The sequence below is a fragment of the Achroia grisella genome, unplaced genomic scaffold (assembly GCF_030625045.1).
Source record: "Achroia grisella isolate CSIRO2021 unplaced genomic scaffold, CSIRO_AGI_Agris_v1 utg1245, whole genome shotgun sequence".
Classification (NCBI taxonomy): Eukaryota; Metazoa; Arthropoda; class Insecta; order Lepidoptera; family Pyralidae; genus Achroia; species Achroia grisella.
Window position 1 is genome coordinate 1,743,731 of NW_026712606.1, and position 19,534 is coordinate 1,763,264.

General features: G+C 33.5%; 1 protein-coding gene and 1 pseudogene across 1 annotated transcript; one reads left to right on the forward strand and one right to left on the reverse strand.

Annotated features, from left to right (window-relative positions):
* The first annotated feature begins 2,306 nt into the window (after positions 1-2,306).
* LOC131854752 (bromodomain-containing protein 4-like) lies at positions 2,307-3,675 on the forward strand. Its single transcript, XM_059205894.1, has 2 exons — positions 2,307-2,490; positions 2,801-3,675. The coding sequence occupies exons 1-2, from the start codon at positions 2,307-2,309 to the stop codon at positions 3,673-3,675; spliced, it is 1,059 nt and encodes a 352-aa protein (XP_059061877.1).
* A 3,919-nt stretch (positions 3,676-7,594) lies between these two features.
* Positions 7,595-19,060, reverse strand: LOC131854753 (uncharacterized; annotated as a pseudogene).
* Between the last annotated feature and the right edge of the window lie 474 nt (positions 19,061-19,534).

A 19,534-nucleotide genomic window follows, 5' to 3' on the forward strand; every position in this document is an offset into this window, starting at 1 on the left:
GACCAACCTCCGGACTAGGTCGCTGAGGCTCATGGAATACGACAGCAAAGTCATACCATCGGACCAAAGCAGGACTCTATACCTGGTTCATACCCAAGCGGAGAAAGCAAAACTAATATCCGAGGGATATGGAATGGACGAGGAGTCTAAAGTGCTGACGATTCATGAGGCCCAGGGACTGACATCGGAGAGGGTTATTATCATCAATACTAGAAGTAAACCGTTGGAAGTGCATGGCAGCTACTCTCATGCCGTGGTAGCCATCACCAGGCACACAGGCGACTGCGTATATTATACGAGAAATCGAGAAGACGCAGTTGCTCGTTTTATATGTACAAGAGGCCGAAGGCGCGACTCACTCGGACATTCGTGAGTACTCACTGCAGATGGCGATTAAAAATAGAGACAGGGCGATCGTTGATGCGCTGATTGCGCTAAAATAATCAGCACATAGAAAACCGGAACAGCTGATGCATCGTCGGGGCGCTTTGGACTGGAAAGGCCGGACCATGCTCGCTAAAAGTATAATAAAAAAAAAATAAGGAAAAAAAGGGGAAAGGGAAAGGGGAAAAAAAAAAAAAAAAATTGCCGAATTACGACAAAAAGTGAACTGTGAAATTAAACAATCAATAATTAAACAAAACCTGGACTATAACAAATAGTGAACTTTGAAAATAATGTTAAAATAAGATTTCATATAATTGTATATGCAGTGTAAGAATTCATAATGTGTATTGTTACATTATGAATTCTTACATTGCACAATGTAATGAAAACTGTGAAATTAGTAGTAGTGTAAGATTTATATAATTGTATATGCATATTGGTAAATCTAATCCTCCAAATAAAGATGGGTGACACTGCATGTTGTCAACTCACCCGGCCGGCCAGCGGTGGTTCTGGGCCAGACGGATAAGGTCTGCCTCGGTGTCACTGTTAGGCAAATTGTAACATCTCGGCTGGAGTTGTACAAAAGTGGAAATTAAATAAATATTATAATATTAAAGTAAATTAAAAAAGGCACGGACGAATATGTCTGTGGAAAAATGTATTTAAATAAAAAAAAAAAAAAGCTGTTTCATCACGATGATCGGCGAAATTATTGATTAATGCACTCCTAATACTCTGCCAATTTTCTGGTAACCCGTTAGAATTAATAAGTCTAGCAGCTTGTCCCGAAATCTTATTTAATATTCCGTTAATTAACGCTAAATTAGCTAGTTCATTGCCCGGTTCAGTATTACAGTGTGTTAAAACTAACTGGTCACAAATATTAATAAATCTTGTTAAAATATGTGGATTGCCGTCGAATTCCGGTACTAATCTAAGGGACTTATATATGGTATCGATGTCGCTGTTATTCTATATGTAAATTTCTATGTTGGTCTAAAATATTAATTCTACTATTACTTGACTTACTACTACCTATCCTAATAATCCGTGATTCTCTAGGATGAAAAATCTTGGATACTTAAAATTACACACATAAAATAATATTAAAATATATTAAAGTATGGGAAGTAAGGACTGAGAAAGATTCTAAGTACTTACTGCATATTACTCGAACGTAGAGCAGGTACAGGCGGATCTTGGTACACTTTCGAATTTTTGAATAACTCCACTGTAGAAATCCCGTAGAATTCGAATACTCAAATATATATATATATATATTTTTATGAGTATCCTACCGACTGCGCCAATTATGGATTCTACAGCCGGAGGTTGTAAAAAAAATCCAACCTTTTTCTTAACTTAAATTTATTAATATAAAATAATAATTACAATGCTTATAGTTCGATGTTAGAACAGAATATGATTGATTTATATAATTCTATAAAAATGAAATGTAACTATAGGCATGACGCGATATGGCGTGATGCTCATTGCTGATCAAGCATTTGGTGCCGCGTGCAATGTTTATTGGGGAGGTGTTACGCAAGCCTAGTATAGAAGGACTGCTGCATTTGCACTGTCCCCAATAAAATACTAGGCTTGCGTAACACAAGTAATTTATATTTACAAACACTGTGAACACCTGTGTATAATTATACTTCGTATCTCTCCCGAAGATGATTACTAATTACATGCAGCACGCCAGATGATGCTGTCCTTATCACACTATTTTTAGATCATTTTAAATGCATTGATTGATAAAAATTAAATACAATCGATTAAGAAGTATCTATTCGATAACTCAACTCCCCACTCTTTGCCTCCCTACCTTATTAGTCTACAAGCGCCCGAACCTCATTACGCGATTTCGTGTTGTCCGAGTCACACGTCTCTTCCAACAAAAATAAGTTAAAATGGGAAAAAGGAAGCGGTCAGATAGAGGTGACAGTCATGAACTAGAACGGTTGTTTAAAAAAGTTAAAAAGTTAGTGAGAACAAGAAGAAGAATTTCGTCATCATCGGATTCGGAAAATATGACTATAGAAAATACTTCGTCAACTCCTGTGCAATTAAATTCAAATATCGAAAACGAAGCCAGTGATCCAATAATTCAAAACAATTCTCTAAATGAATATCAAACAAAAAATATTATTATTTTTATTTGACGGTACATTTATGTAGATCTACCCGACGTAATCGTGTGTGGTAGTTATTCATATCCCGACTTTTAGTGTGTGGATGTTGTATAAATAAATCCCGACATATGTGTGTGGATTTTTATCCATTGTTATAATATTTTTATTATAACAATAACATAATCGAGTCTTGACGCAAAGTGTGTATAGACAAAAACCGTTGCATCTCAAATTTCATTTTTACCTACTATGTTATTTTTACGTCATTACAGACGAGATCCTAATTGAAAATGATCAAATGATAGAGGAAAGTGATGAATTAGACCCAGACATATTACAGTTACTGGGGTCAGATCCAACACAAGATAAAACCTTTGGTGAAAATTTACATAAAGATCTAGCTATGAGATGGAAACATATTTTAACTAACGGGATACTTAAAGAAGAAAAAGCGAATCTTTTAAAAGAATATTTACCCGCAGAAAATTGTATCCCCATGAAAGCACCGATACTAAACCCGGAGTTGAAGTCGGCATTGTCCGATACCAGCTTAAAAAAGGACTCGTACAGTGAGCAAAAACAAAATCAAATGTCTAGCTGTATCTCGGCTATTGGCAAAGCATTAAACTTAGCCTTGACACAAGTGGAAAATATCCCACAAGAAATTATTAAAACTCTGAGCGATGCAGGGCGCTTACTGTGTGACACTCACTACAGAGAATCCCTTTCGAGAAGGTTTACTATTGTTAATTCCATAAGTAAACAAAAACGTGAAATAATAAAAAATGCAAAAATAGATGAATATTTATTTGGGTCAAATTTATCTGAACACTTAAAAACATCTAAGGTCATATCAACGTCAGCATCGGAATTAATATGCACCACACAAAGTAGCAACAGATCTAGTCAATATCGCTTGCAGCCAAGAACAACTCGCCAGGGGGCTTTAAACGCACGGGGGGCACCGCGGACAACGTATGCCGAGCCGCGAGTGTACCCCGGCCAGTCTCGGCACTCGGTACCGCTCCAGCCGGCGCCGCCGCTACAGCCCCCTCCGCCAGCTCGGGGGCCACGCGACCGGCGCACTGCTCCGCCGCCGCCGACGCAGCGTTCGAGATCTTACCCACAACAGACTCGACGACGTTGAATACATTATCACAGGTACATATTACAAAAACATTTGTACCAACTGCTGGCAGACTTCAGTACTTTTTTGATGGATGGCTTAAAATAACAAGTGATAAAAATATTTTGTCCTGGGTTAAAGGTTATAAAATACCATTCTTTTGTGACCCACATCAGACAGTTAAAACTAAATCATATACGGTAACTGAAATCAACATAATTGATGAGTGTATTACGGAACTATTACAGTCGGGTTATATCTCGACTTGTTCCCCATGTAAAAATCAATTTATTTCTCCTATTTTTACAGTCCCGAAACCTAATGGGAAACACAGATTTATTTTAAATTTAAAGGAATTAAATAAATTTATATCTGTTAAGCACTTCAAAATGGAGGATTATCGCACCGCATTAAAATTAATAGACCAAGACTGTTTTATGGCCACGCTTGATTTGAAAGATGCCTATTTTTTAGTCCCCATTGCCAAAAGCGATAAAATCTACCTTCGTTTTACTTGGAATTCTGAAATATATAAAAATCAACTGTTTGAATTCAATGTACTGCCATTTGGACTATGTACTGCACCTTATGTATTTACTAAGCTTTTAAAACCCGTGTTACATTATTAGGTTATATATCCGTAAATTTTCTTGATGATTTTTTATGCATTGGAGGCTCATTTAATAACTGCCTTGATAATTTAAAAAATACTAAATATATACTTTCTAAATTGGGATTTTTAATTAATGAAGATAAAAGTAAAACTGTACCCAAGCAAAAATTTTTATTTTTAGGCTTCATTTTTGATTCAAATAATATGAGTCTAACATTACCCGATGAAAAAAAAAACATATAAAAATATTTACAAATACATTAATACAAACAAAAAAATGTAAAATAAGAGAATTCGCTCGTTACGTAGGTTTATTGACCTCCGCATGTCCAGCAGTGACTTATGGATGGGTTTATACAAAATTATTTGAATGGGATAAATTCCTAGCACTTAATTACTCTAATAATTACAATAAATATATCACTCTATCAAAACATCTAAAGGAGGATTTTGTATGGTGGAGAGATCACATAGACTCCTCATTTTCTTTATTTCAAAGTTGCGACTATTCTGTTGTAATATTTAGCGACTCTTCAAATACGGGTTGGGGCGTAGCGTGCAATAACGAAACAGCCCACGGACTCTGGAATAGTTCTCAGCTATTATTACATATAAATACTTTCAAATTATTAGCGGCATTCTATGGCCTTAAAATATTCGCATCGCGATATAGTAATTGTAATATATTATTGAGAGTGGACAATACAACTGCCATTGCCCATATAAATAAAATGGGCGGCATACAATTTCCACATTTGAATTAAATTGCTCGCGGTATGTGGCAATGGTGTGAAAAACGTAATTTGCATATTTTTGCTTCTTACATCAAATCAAAAGAAAATATAGTTGCAGATTTAGAATCTCGTAAATCATTCAATAATGATACTGAGTGGGAACTAGCTCATTATGCCTTCGAACAGATACAGCTTTCTCTCGGTTACCCCGAATTCGATCTATTTGCTAGTATTCAAAATAAAAAATGTAAGAGATACGCTTCATGGAAATTGGATCCGAACTCGGAAATAATAGATGCGTTCACGTTTAATTGGAATAACCTAAATTTCTATGCCTTTCCACCCTTTAGTCTAATTTCCAAAGTTTTACGTAAGATTAAATGTGATATAGCAAGTGGGATAGTTGTGGTGCCATATTGGGCGACTCAACCCTGGTATCCGATATGGAACCAATTACTAATATCTGAAGTCTTATATTTTCAACCTAATGACAATTTATTGCTATCTCCTTCCAGGGAGCTGCATCCTCTATATGCGGACCTGATCCTAATGGCAGGAATATTATCAGGCAGTCGCTGGTGAGTCACGGAATCCCGAACGCATCTCTCGACATAATGATGAGCTCTTTCTCAAATAACACGCTCGTTCAATATAACACAGCACTAAAATCATGGTGGTTATATTGTAAGGAAAAAAATTGAGATTATTCTCATGCTGATATAATACAATTGATTGAATTTTTAACGCAAAAATATAACGACGGTGCCAGTTATAGCACACTTAATAGTTATCGTTCAGCATTGTCCATACTGTTAGGTCAAGATATCACTTGCAATAATCTAATCAAGCGGTTTTTAAAAGGTGTATACCGTATGAAACTTCCTGCAACAAAATATGATACCACTTGGGATCCTAATTTAGTACTAAATTACTAAGCTGTTCATTATCCTAATGAATTAATTTCATTAAAAGATTTAACACAAAAAACTATAACGCTCCTTGCTTTAGCATCGGCGCAAAGAATACAGACTTTGAGCTTGATTAAAATTCAGAGTATTTAATTGACTCAGATCAAATTAAAATAAAAATTGACGAATTAATAAAAACTTCAAGACCTGGAACTTACCAACCCTTTATAGTATTACCATACATCAAAGAAAATCCTAAAGTATGTCCAGCCCTTTGTTTAAAAACTTACATAGACAGAACATCCCCATTACGTCATCAAAAGGAATATTTATTCATAAGTTTTCAAAAACCGCACAAGAAGGTAGTTACACAAACTTTATCTCATTGGGTTAAGGCAATATTAGAAAAAAGTGGAATAGATATTAAATTGTACGGCGCTCATAGCACGCGCCATGCGTCCACTTCTGCTGCGTACAATAAAGGCGTTAGTCTTGATGCAATCCGGAAAGCAGCAGGCTGGTCTGAATCATCAAACGTTTTCCTTAAATATTATAACAGAAACGTATTAAAATCAGTTCCTAACTAATTATTTAATTATGTATTTAGGACATAATTTTTTTGTTAAATGTAATGTTTGTTTTTTCTTTTATATTGTTATATATAGTCTAATAAATATCAAGAAGAAATAAATCATTTGTTTAATTAGGTGTTTTATTTTTTCGATGCTCTAACCATCTACATGTAATTAGTACTCATCTTCGGGAGATACGAAGTATAATTTAGAATCAAACGAACTTACCTAGTGATGTTTGATATCTAATTATACGAGTGTCTTGACCGAAGATGATTACACTCCCCCCTTAATTTCTTCCCTGTGTATATCGAAAAAATTGGGCTCTGAATGAAAGAGGTTCGGGCGCTTGTAGACTAATAAGGTAGGGAGGCAAAAAGTGGGGAGTTGAGTTATCGAATAGATACTTTTTAATCGATTGTATTTACAGCATCATCTGGCGTGCTGCATGTAATTAGTAATCATCTTCGGTCAAGACACTCGTATAATTAGATATCAAACATCACTAGGTAAGTTCGTTTGATTCTAAGTTATTTAATAAATATTATGTTTATATATACGTATATCTATAGGTATGATCACATATATGTGTATGTTTAATTAGGTGCATATTGTGTTTTACAAAGTTAAAAACGGCGATCTTATCGCTTATGACGATCGTATTTATGGTATAATCTTTTCCAGGAAACTTGAGACAGTTTGAGTACAGGAGAAAAGACAAAGGCACTAGAATAGAATAGTAAAAAATGCATAATAAGATTTTTTACAGTATATCATGACGACGATCTGTGATATCGACGGCGTCGTTCATGTCTACTAGCGCTAAGTTTAAGATGCTTTCAACATAGACTTGGTGTCGAACGAACATTAGTGAAAATCGGTTCATTAAAAAAGATATTTTGAAATAGTGAAATAATTCAGAACACATTATCAAACATTGTATATGTCGAAGAAAATTGGCGATGTAATACAAAAAATCAATACACGACAGCGAATTGAGTAGCTTTTCCTTTTGTAGTTACATAGGTAACGTAAAGATCTATTGTAATATTATCTATATTAGTGATGCTACCTATTAGATATCATACAGCTTAGAAGATAAAAAGTGCAGTATCAGAGAAAAGCAAACTGTAAAAGTGTGACTATCAATCCAGTTATAACGTTCGTGAAACTTAGCAAAAAACCGGCGTTCATTTCCCACATGTCGTATACGTAGAAACGAGGGGTAGTTTCTTCTATCATCGTAAACATACGTTTTGCTTTATTCCTTAGTGGACCTAAAATTTTAAATAAATGCAGAATTATATCAATGATTTTTCTCATGCATCTTATGAGATTTTGTACAAAGTCAATTGTATGAGTACATCCATTTCACCTATTTCTTTCTGCAACTTTGATTTGCATGATGTGTTTTGGTGTTAAATATTGTACTGAAATTTCAGGATTTACACGCAACTCAGTCTTAAAGAATTGCAAAGCATTACATTCGTTCGTGTTCATGTGTGTGGGCAACAGGAAGCATTTTATCTGGTAGCCCGTCATCTATTTTTATTGTATAATTAAATATACAAAAAAAATCATCTTAAAGAAAATATTAATAGTACAGCATTCTCATGTTTTACCATTTCTGAAGACTGTTGTATGTGATATGTGAAAACACGATATAGTAAGAATCGGTGGGGTAGAGGTAAAAATATATACAGCGTATATATTTTGTACAATATGAACAAAATTAGTATTTACCTTGGTTAAAGGCTGCCATCAAGGTAATTGTTAATAATTTTAGCTTTTTGATTTCTCTAAAGAATATCTCACAGTATACACATACTAAGATTAATGTAGATGAATCCACTATAGCCAAAGTAGCTACGAGTATTCCATCATATAACTCCATAATCTGAAAAAAAAATTATCCAATGTTTAGATACTGACAATGTTTTACTAAGGACCAAATTCTTACAAGTTCGCTTAGGGTCTGCGCAAGAGATTGAGACCTAATAATTTAAATATTTAGTTATGGACATTTAGAAAAAAAATGAGATTCTTTAACATAATAGGCATACACCTTAATTGTTAGACGGACAAAATAACGATTATACTGATATATATGAAACAAGTAGGCTTGAAAAAACAAATTCTGAAATAGGGAGTAAAAGAATAAATAATATTATCACCATAGACCTCGTAAATGGCCACTAAGAAACATATTCCAGTTCAGATATACTTTTATAATATTTCAGATAACTAACCTAGGTATGTTTTTTTTCTAGAAGATAAAAAATCCAGGGTTACATTGTACAGGTATACATTGATGGGTTGTCTAGAGAATAAAGACTAACGTGGATATACTTACATTGTTTTGTATAGTAAGAAGTGTAAATTGAAATGCCAAAATGCTATATCCAACAATTTTGCAGCAGAATACGAAAATCTAAGAAAAAAACAATTACATTAGAAACATCTCATACATATATAAGTAAGTGTAAGTATAATATATGTTTTATTTTGAAATCTAAGTGAAAATATATTTAAGTCGAATTATTAAACCGTTAAAAACTTATCAGTTATTTTTTTTTATACTTAAATGGTTTATCCTACTGGCAGATTGGCAAACTGGCACTTGCACACTTTTTACGTATTTAGTATTATACTAACATATATGTATATTTACCTGAAATTTATAAAGCTCCTGATAAATTGTAAAGCAATCGAATATTTTCCTTAAGTACACATCAGTTTCGCTTGACGCGAACTCATAGTTTTTTTCTACTAATTCTCTCATGAATCTGGATCCTCTTACTTTGCTTCGCATCATCATGATTCTCATTTTCGAATTCAAATAGTTCATTAGTATAGAATTAATTATAAGGATACGTGACGAAAAATGTATTATGAAAGTTATAGATTGAGTCACATCAAGGATAAAGGGACTTTGGGTAGATGCTATTCCCAACGTAATTACGGTTGCAGGCACTCCAACATTTATCGCAATTGGTAGCAGGGCGATGAATGGTAGTAGAACAATGAACACCGCTATCACGTTGCGCTTAAACATCATTTCGTTAACTGTTTTGTTTTTATCTATTTTCATAATACGATCTAATTCCTGTATTTTTTTATACAACGCCACGTTGTCTCGTCCTCGACAGAATCTCACGTGGATAATGTTGACAAAATATGATGAGAAATGTAAAGGTATCAGTATGTTCATTAAATCCTGTACTCCTGGATAACTCTTAAATTTTGATGAATAAACGCCAGAAATGTATATGTAAATGAATATATTTAAGATTACAAGCATTAAGGAGTATGCTCTTTGATACCATACCGGAATAGATAAGTATCCGTTTAGAGGATTGACGCGACATGATCCTATCACTAATTGGATAGTATGAAATGGTGAAAATATTTTTAAAAAATCCGCGTCCAACTTAGCACGCTGAGGGTACCTGATCGTATGTATTCTTAGTTCAGCATTATTCATTTTAGAAACAAAAAATAAACCGTATTAAGAAATATCTTGAGATTGATCTCTCATAAATTATAACATGTACAATACATAAACGTATAAATTATATTTGAAGTTTTTGCAGTTGGGGTTACAAACAACCTTTGATTACAGCAATTAATACAGAACTGAAAAAGCTTCTAATTGTTGTAGGTCGAATAATTAGTTATTTTCCAAAGTACCATTGATATCACGATGAATTTTCCTATACATAAAATGGTTTAATTATTGCTAGTACATAATATTTGAGTTAATTGTACAAAGATGTCATGGTCATTGTAGGTGCCTGATACTTGTATTGAATATGGCGACAGAACAAAAAGTTCTTTGTTTCGTACTTACTGATGTAATTATATAATATAAAAAATATACCGTCACGACTCTTATTCCAGATGGGGTAGTCAGAGGCATTGTCAACTGTTGAAGTCGTGGTGAACGCAACATTACGTATGCTCATATTTAAATGGATATAATAGAAGTTAAAAATGAGCTTATATTACTAAATCCTACACTATTCACATAAGGATTATTTTTAATTCACTATTTTACTACCTAGAAGCTATAAAAAATCTATGATCGGTAATTTAACTTGATATATATTTTAATATTTATACCTGTCTAATAAATAATCTAATCTAATTAATATATTTGAGATTTGATAGGTGTGACACATATGAATGTGGATTGTTATGAGGGCATATGTATTATGTAGGCTGAAAAAGAGATGGATAGACTGTATGAAAGATGATATGGAAAGGAAGGAAGTAAATAAAGAGAGTACTGCGAACAAGGACTAATAGAAGAGAAAACATATTACGCCGACTCCAAATAAATAGAATAAGGAAGAAGCAGACGTTGGTCATTAATATATTTACGATAATAATATGTAAAAATGAACAATTCAAAAATAATGGTTATGAAGTAAGATCAGTAATTATTAATGATCAGTAATGTATAATGGAACTTTTCATCAATAACACATTATTCAATAATATATGAAGCTTTGATGTTAAATTGATGAGTTATAAGTCCGCTGTTTAAAGCTGACGGCTATCAAAATACAGCCACTAATAGACATTTTGATTACATAGTTTAATTTGGATAAATAGGGTAATTGCATATATAGGGTTAGTCCTAAAGGGTTTTAATTGATGATAATTTTATGATGTCTCCGCCTGCGAATTTGTGGGGCAGCAGTGACGAATGACAACTAAAGCGGCAAGCGAAAACAAAAATTAATAGATGATAGAAAATTGTAAAACTTCATTGCTTAGATAAACTTCTATACTTTATATAGGTAGGTACATATTTAAAGTCAAATTACTATAGCAATAGGTACATTAAAAACTAAGTTTCAATTTAAGTTTTTACATACTATAATACCTACTGTTGAATAAAAGACGGTGTCTGCTTGAACATTTACTTATGAACTAACACAATATCATGGTAATATTATCCTATATCTAATGTTTATATTAGGAACTGAATGGTTCCATTCAGTTCAGTATACACAGCGTAATAATACCTTATACTAATATTTAGCCACCATATAACAAATACAAAGTCGTTGCTGCTCTCTCCTTGTTCGTATCCTTTAAACGTAACGGATCTTAATGCAGTTTTCATCAATAGATAGAGCGATTAAAGAGGAAGGTGTGTATAATACGTGCGAAGTTGGGACGGGTCGCTAGTTAAATAATAAATTGTAATCTTTCTACAAATTTATTTCGTTCTAATTTGCAACATAACTACATATTCGAATATTTATATAAGAACAACTAACACAAACACACATATGCAATGTTATGTCTAGGGCATCATCATATAGGTACATGTCTTAACTCATAATATTATACATCTATACATAATTATGAATACCTAAGTGATGCTGAAATATAATGGAGAATTCAGTAGGTACCGAGAGTATTTCACTCCATCTAAATTAACGGTACGAACCTGTGCAATATAAATACAATGAATAATATAATCGGTAGTGGCTAATATCCAAAAATAAGTAAATTGTACATAGTCACGAATACAGTTGTTGATAAACCAAAAATTCTAATTAAGACACGAGCATCTAAATAACACATGTCGTAAACAGAAAATATTGGTGGGTTATCTTCAAGCAACTTCAACATTCTCTTCGTCTTCTCCCGTAGTCGACCTAAAAAAGACAGAAATTTACTCTATACCTCTATGGAAATGTAAACTTTATTGTTATTTCTACGAAGGTATACTTTAAGATCGGCAGTAAAGATATTTTATATATAATAATATAAATAAAATATGAATGCAAAGAAAATATGAAATATGAAAACCATCAGCATCTAATAAATATCATTGAAAAAGTTTGAAGTTGTCATTCAAACTGATATCAGTAAGATACAACTCGTAGAACAATTATTCTATAAACTTTATTAAACTAAGTTCTTTTAATTACATTAATTTCTTACATGGAGTGTTCAAGGGAAGCATGTAAAAAGTTATTTCACCTAAAGTGTCTGGCTAAGTCCTTGGATATATTTGAAGCACTAACTCAGGAATATAGAAATCAATGGGTATGTCCAGAATGTGTGTGTTCTAACCCGAAGCAAGACAACTCAGATACTCCAGTCAGAGGAAGCATCATGAATCAACCTTATACTCCCGGGTATTATGTCAACACTACGCGGGGAAATCGATATCAAGCGGAAACATCGTTGATAGAAAATGAAACTAAAGTTTTAGAAGAGATGTGAGAATTCCGAATCGATATGGTGACTAGACTGGCTAACTAAATGGCTGCATTCGAGCATTTACAAAATCAATTTCTTAAAAATGAACTGGAATTAAAAGAATTGCGGAGAACTATGACGGTAGTACAAGAAAAAGCAAATAAAATTAACGGATTAGAAGATCAAATAAAAATGTTAAAAAGTAGGAATGAACACCTCGAAGCCTATTAGTGACATGAAGAACAAAGAAGAAAATCCTGTGACTTCAGATGTAAGTAAAAGATCAGAATCGTTTGCAAAAGTGACCGCAAAAAATATAAAAGCGGTAGTCACAAAACCAAGTGAGGCCATAAAGCAGGCGAGCGTATCAGTGAAGAACAAGTCACGAGGTGATGAAGCCAATATGGAAATTACAAGATTTATTACAGAATCGGTAGCAACAAAGGAAAAGAATTTTAATGAAAATAACTGGACTGAAGTGAAAAAGAGAAGGTCTCAAAAGGAAATCTCAAAGAAAAGGAATATCCCAACGCAGAAGTAAAAAGAGGCGGAAGTATAAACTCTGTAGAAATACAGGGAACTGAGCGCAAAAAATACTTACATGTATGGCGTCTACACAAAGATACTACTACGGAAAACTTAGAAGGCTATGTTAAGAAGATATGCGGTAAAGAATGTGCAATAAAGGTAGAAAAAATAAGACATAAAACTGAGAGGGATTATGCTTCATTTGTGATAGGAGTTCCGGAAAGCGTTTACATAAAATTGTGTGAACCAGACGCCTGGCCTATCAACGTGGAATTTTGTGAATGGGTGTGGTTTCGTAAGCCAAACGATACAAAAAGAAAGTCCCCACACAATAATTGAAGTATACTATCAAAATGTTAGAGGCCTTCGGACAAAACTAGAAGTTTTTTACGCAGGTGTTGCATCTTCGGCTGCTGATCTATTTGCGATTACAGAAACGGGTTGTAATGAATCCATTAAGAACGCCGAACTAATCCCTCCAGGTTACAAAATATTGCGCAGTGATCGAACTGACGGGCGTAAACAGAGCGGCACTCTTCTCGTGGCCACACCGCGTGTCGAGCTGCGTAATGTACCTATACCGGGTGACGTCAACGTCGCCGATCAGATGTTTGAACTGGTTTGTGCTACTGTGTACTCACACAATAGACTTTTATTTTTGTGTTGTGTTGTCCATATTCCACCGAATAGTAAAGAAAATGAGTACATGATGCTATTTAAAATTATAGAACAATTATCTGTTAAATATAGGCAAGTAATAGTTATAGGCGATTTTAACCTACACTCCTGTACCTCATTTCTTAGCAATTATTTTGAGTATTTACAGACTTATTGTGGATTCATTCAGAGAAACAAAATAGCTGATTGCAATAATCGCCAATTAGATTTAGTATTGACGTCTATGGACAAGTGTGTGTCTGTATGCACCGCGTCGGAGCCGTTGGTTTCGATTGACGCATACCATCCACCACTTGATATATCGGTAACATTAGTAGGTAACTCGCGGCACAATACACAACTGCAACAGACTGGTGGGGGCGTTTTTCATACCGATATTCAATTGTATCAAACAAAATGGGACTTTAATAAAGCTAACTATCATTTATTATATGCAACATTAACTTCTGTAGACTGGACTCCACTGTATAATTTAAGTGATATAGATGAGTGTTTGAACTATTTTTATAGTAATATTAATAATATTTTAGATGACTGTGTACCAAATAAAAAGCGAAGGCATGTAACGTCGAGGTACAATTACCCCGAATGGTACAATGCTGAAATAATTCGCAACATAAAACGAAAGGCTGCTCTTCATAAGAGGTATAAAGCGAGCAAATTGCGAACTGATTACGAAGCTTTTTCTATATGTAGGGCACGGGTGAAAAACATGATTCAAAAAGCCGAAACTCGGTATCAGGATCGTGTTCAAGGACAGAGGATCCAAAAGCATTTTGGAATTATATTAATTCAAAAAGAAAAAATAATAATTTGCGAGAGATAGTTAAAGACGGGGTGGTACTGGAAGGGGAGAAATGCGCAAAAGAGCTAGCAGATTTTTTTCAGTCGGTATATAGTACGGTACCCGCTAAACTCAACGTGAGTTCAGCAGTAGCTGAATCAGGTAGTAGAATGGATCGGCGCGAATAGACATTGACAGATTCCAATTAACAGATGTTAAACGAGCTTTAGGGAAACTCAAACCGAAACGGTCTGCCGGACCTGACGGTATCCCTGCATTTATCTTTCGGGACTGCAGGCTTGTATTGTCTGAGCCGCTGGTATATATGTTCAACTTCTGTCTAAAGAACGAAGTTTTTCCTGAAAGGTGGAAAACAACTCGTGTAGTTCCGGTGCCAAAGACAGGAGCAGGTAAGGGCGTAGATGGATACAGGCCGATAACAATACAGTCAACCCTTGCCAAGGTTTTTGAGTCCGCATTGCAAATGACCATGTATAATCAAGTAAAGGCGCAACTATCAGAAGCACAACACGGTTTCCGGCCGGACTGCAGCACAACGAGTAATTTGATTACCTACATGACAAAGCTCGTACCGGCAATGGATAGTGGAGGGCAAGTAGATTAGTAGGCCTCTGGAATTCATCATCATGGTCAATGATTTACCAGAGGTAATTACCAATTCGAGCTGCTTACTATTCGCCGACGATCTAAAAATTTTTCGATCGATTAGAAGCCCTGCCGATTGTGATCTTTTTCAAAGGGATATAGATAGAGTGGCTGCATGGAGTAAAGTTAATAAACTATACTTTAATACATCGAAAGGTATGACAATTACTTTTACGCGGAAACATAACCCAATTCATCATGGCTATGAAATTGACTCATTAAAGTTAAAAAGAGTAACAGAAGTAAAGGATTTAGGTGTTAAATTTACCGCCGATCTGAAATTCAGGGATCACATAGTTAGTATTTGTAAGAAGGCATATAGAAATTTTGGGTTTTTACTTCGTCGATCAGTTAATTTTACTAATATTGCAGCGATCTGTTCATTATATAATGCTTTAGTTAGAAGTCACCTAGAAAATAATGCAGTCATTTGGGCTCCACATGAAGCTAAATATAGTCTCATGTTGGAACGCATTCAAAATAAATTTATTAGATTTATATATTTAAAGAAATATGGAGTATACCCTTTCTACCCGCTAATGTACCCTAATCTGTTTGTATTAGGTATGGTAGGGTACGACGAATTGCGGGTGCGGAGAGAGTTATGCCTAGTATAATTGATTAGGGGTAAAATTAACAACAGCCAGGTGTTGAGTTGTGTGGAGTTCTGTGTTCCGGATGAATATGTATGGTTTCGCCGTCGACCGCAACTGCTGGCTGCTGGCTGTGCCGCGCGGGGCCACACACTTACTAGGCAAAGCACCGGTCACAAGAGCACTGCGTACATTAAATCATATAACGGAGCAAATAGATCTATTTTCTTGTTCTCTGAATGAGTTCACGAAGATCGCTTTATTTATTATAAGTTACAATTAATTTAAAAAATAATGTTTGCTGCACTATTGTATTAGGCTAAGTATTAGTAAAAATAGATGTAAGTGTGGAAAAATAAATAAATAAATAAAAATTAGGTATTTGAAAAATTATGAATTAAACTATGTGTATCTACAAGAAATTTGATAGTGTTAATTTTTTTTAAAATAATGTTTACATATTTTTTTTGTTTAAAATAGACTGAGTATGTGTAATATATTTTATATTGTACGTTAAAATTGGACTTACCATCAAAAGTATACACTCCCATAAGCGAAATACACAAAAGTTTCGTTTCTTTTACACTCCTTAGAAATTGTTCTGAACGAAAGCATACGAAAATAGACATAATGCCATCTAATAATGATAAACCAGCCACTGCTAGAGCCTCGTAGAATTTTACTACCTGAAAATATATTATATTATAAAAAAATAATCTCCAATTGCAATAAATCCATAAAGAAAATCAGTTAATCTTCAGATTATATCACAATCAAGTGAAAAAAAATAAAAATGTGAACTCTGACTCTGTATATTCGAATAGATTCAAATGTACCTAAATGCAATGACAAACAGACCGCCAGCCTATATATATGATGGTCAGTGGTAATCGTCGCCTATATACGTGAACATCATGGATACTATGTTCCTGGAATGGCAAGTCATGACTTGCCATTCCAGGAATACAATATCCATTTCACTGCCTCCAACAGAAATACGTTTCACAAACATGAACATGGTGCTTGGAGGCAGATCGGTGAGACAGAGGAACTAAGCAGTCGAAAGTTAATGTTGGGAAAAAGTAAGTATTTTAACATTTTCCAAAAGACACTGGTTAGAAGTTCATCTTCAGTACCTACCATATTTTAATAATCAGAGAGAATTTAAAGTTTACAGAAGAAATGATTACATATTTTAATATCAGATATTTGGAAAAGAAATTATACTTACATGGTTTTCCAGAAAGATGATTATAAATCCGAATGAGAAAAACATAAATGAAAGATGTTTTATGAGAAAATTTAAAATCTGAAATTAAAGGACACATTGTAGTTATTGCCTAGTTAGAAGCCAATGTTTGTTCATTTATGCAAAAACTAATTAACGAATTCGAATAACATTTTCTATTACCTGAAATTTATATATGTTTTGAAAAATAGTGAAACCTTCTAACAATTCCTTTAAATATACGTCGATATCGCAGGTAGTAAAATTATGGCTATCTCTTGATAATTTCAATAAAAAATTCTTTGTAGGAGCTTTGATTCTAATTTCACGCTCTAATCCTGGTTCAGTATATGGTTTTAAATGACTTATAATTATACCATTAAGAAATCGTATTCTTATGGTAAAATAAAACAACAGATTTGTCAAATGTGCAAATTCCATCATGTATACAATTTGAAAGTATAGCGCTCCAATTGATAAAAAAGCCATTTGGGCATCATTCATACATAGAAACATAAAAAGTGCGATATAAGTAGACATTAGTAGTGTTGTAGTTGCAAAATTTAGTTTGTAAATTATGTCATTCAATGTTTTATATTGATCACTAGTCATAATACGCTCAACTTTTTGTAACTTTATGTAAAATTTTGCATTAGCTTCACTATTCATAAATCTTACATGAATTATATTACTAAAAAAGTAGAAACCAATGTGACACAATGATCACGGAAATGGAATTGTAGATGTAACAATCGTCGAGGTATTGCTTCAAAACCAGCTCCGTCAAGAGAGAATACAAGATAGTGGCTATTGTTGTCATAAAAATTGTATAAATCCTCTGGCATAGCGTTGGTTCTGTTACGAATCTATCTTTAGCGTCCACTCGATAACATCCTAAAGCCATTTGAACGCATCCTAAAGGTGCGAATGTCTTCATATAATCTTCGTCTAAAATATCTTTTGAGAGATATTCGGTAGACATCGCAATCAGTTTTAACTTGGAAACTATAAAAGGTGATAAAATATGGTTACTGAATTAATATTTATGATACATTTTATAATTCTAGCGATGCAATATTACAATGTAGCGAATTGTAGTAGTACTATTGTGTAGTTAGCTGTTATGACAAGCAAGTTCAGCGGCAGTTGCGTATTCAATGTAAAAATATTATAAATAGACACTATACATTTCTTTTCTACGAGTAATGAGAGTATTTGTTTAGCAGTTCTTCTGGATTTGTCTGAAAAAGAGTTTGAATTATTTTATTATGTTCTAGAGCTTGTAAAAAATCCCATAGAGTTGAAAAACATTTTTTTGGGTTAATAAAAAAAAAAAGTAAAAGATGAATAGGAGCAGTGACCTACTTTTTTACTTACTCCGTTGCTGCACTATTATTAATTTATTTTAAAAATATTAAATTAATATTATGCACAGGTATGTATCCCAGGTCAGTATAAGTTTAAAAAGGACGATCAATTGTATTTTATTTCGATACATATGACATACGTAGGTACGAGTAGGGGTTAAATATTCATAATTGGAATTTAATTGCTACATTAAGTAATTTAAAAAAGACCGAGTATGTAAAACAAGAGGTTATTTGAATGTAACTTTAATAAAATACGCAATAGGTATAAGTAACTAATTGTAAAGAATTTTATATATGACGGTTTATTATGCAAAGCTTACAAGAGAAGGTTAACAAATTATAATATCCATATCCAGTTTTGTCAAATGATTGACTTTAAAAGTACTACTATATAATAGCATACATACCGTCATTACATGATAACAGGCTGATGCTAAGTTCCCGACATGTTTTTAAGCTTGAACTTAGAAATTCGCCCATAAATGACATACAGATTAACATGACCACCAATATTAATACATACGGGAGTACAAATCTAGTAATCAACTTGACATCGCTTCCCATCTGTAAAAGAAAATAAATTTTGTTAGAAATTTTTTTTTACTACTATTGATTCCTAATAATTTTAACGTTAACTCAAAAAACCTACTAAAGGAATTAAATTATAACATCGGTGAATATTTGACTGACTTCTTAAAATGTAAATTAGTGTAGGTACCTATGTAAATAAATAAATCCTAAAAAAATGACATACAAACAAAGCATCGAGAAACTCTATTTTTTTTGTTGTAAATTGCCGCGCCCTATTGGGGTTACAGTGGTCTTATTATGTCAACATTGATTCGGGAATGCAAATCATTACATAGCATAAAATAAAGTTGCTGTAGCTATCTGTCCCTATGGATTGTGAAGCGGGTTTTTTTAATACATAGAGTGATTCTAGAGGAAGGTTTATATATATAATACACATACATACAATAT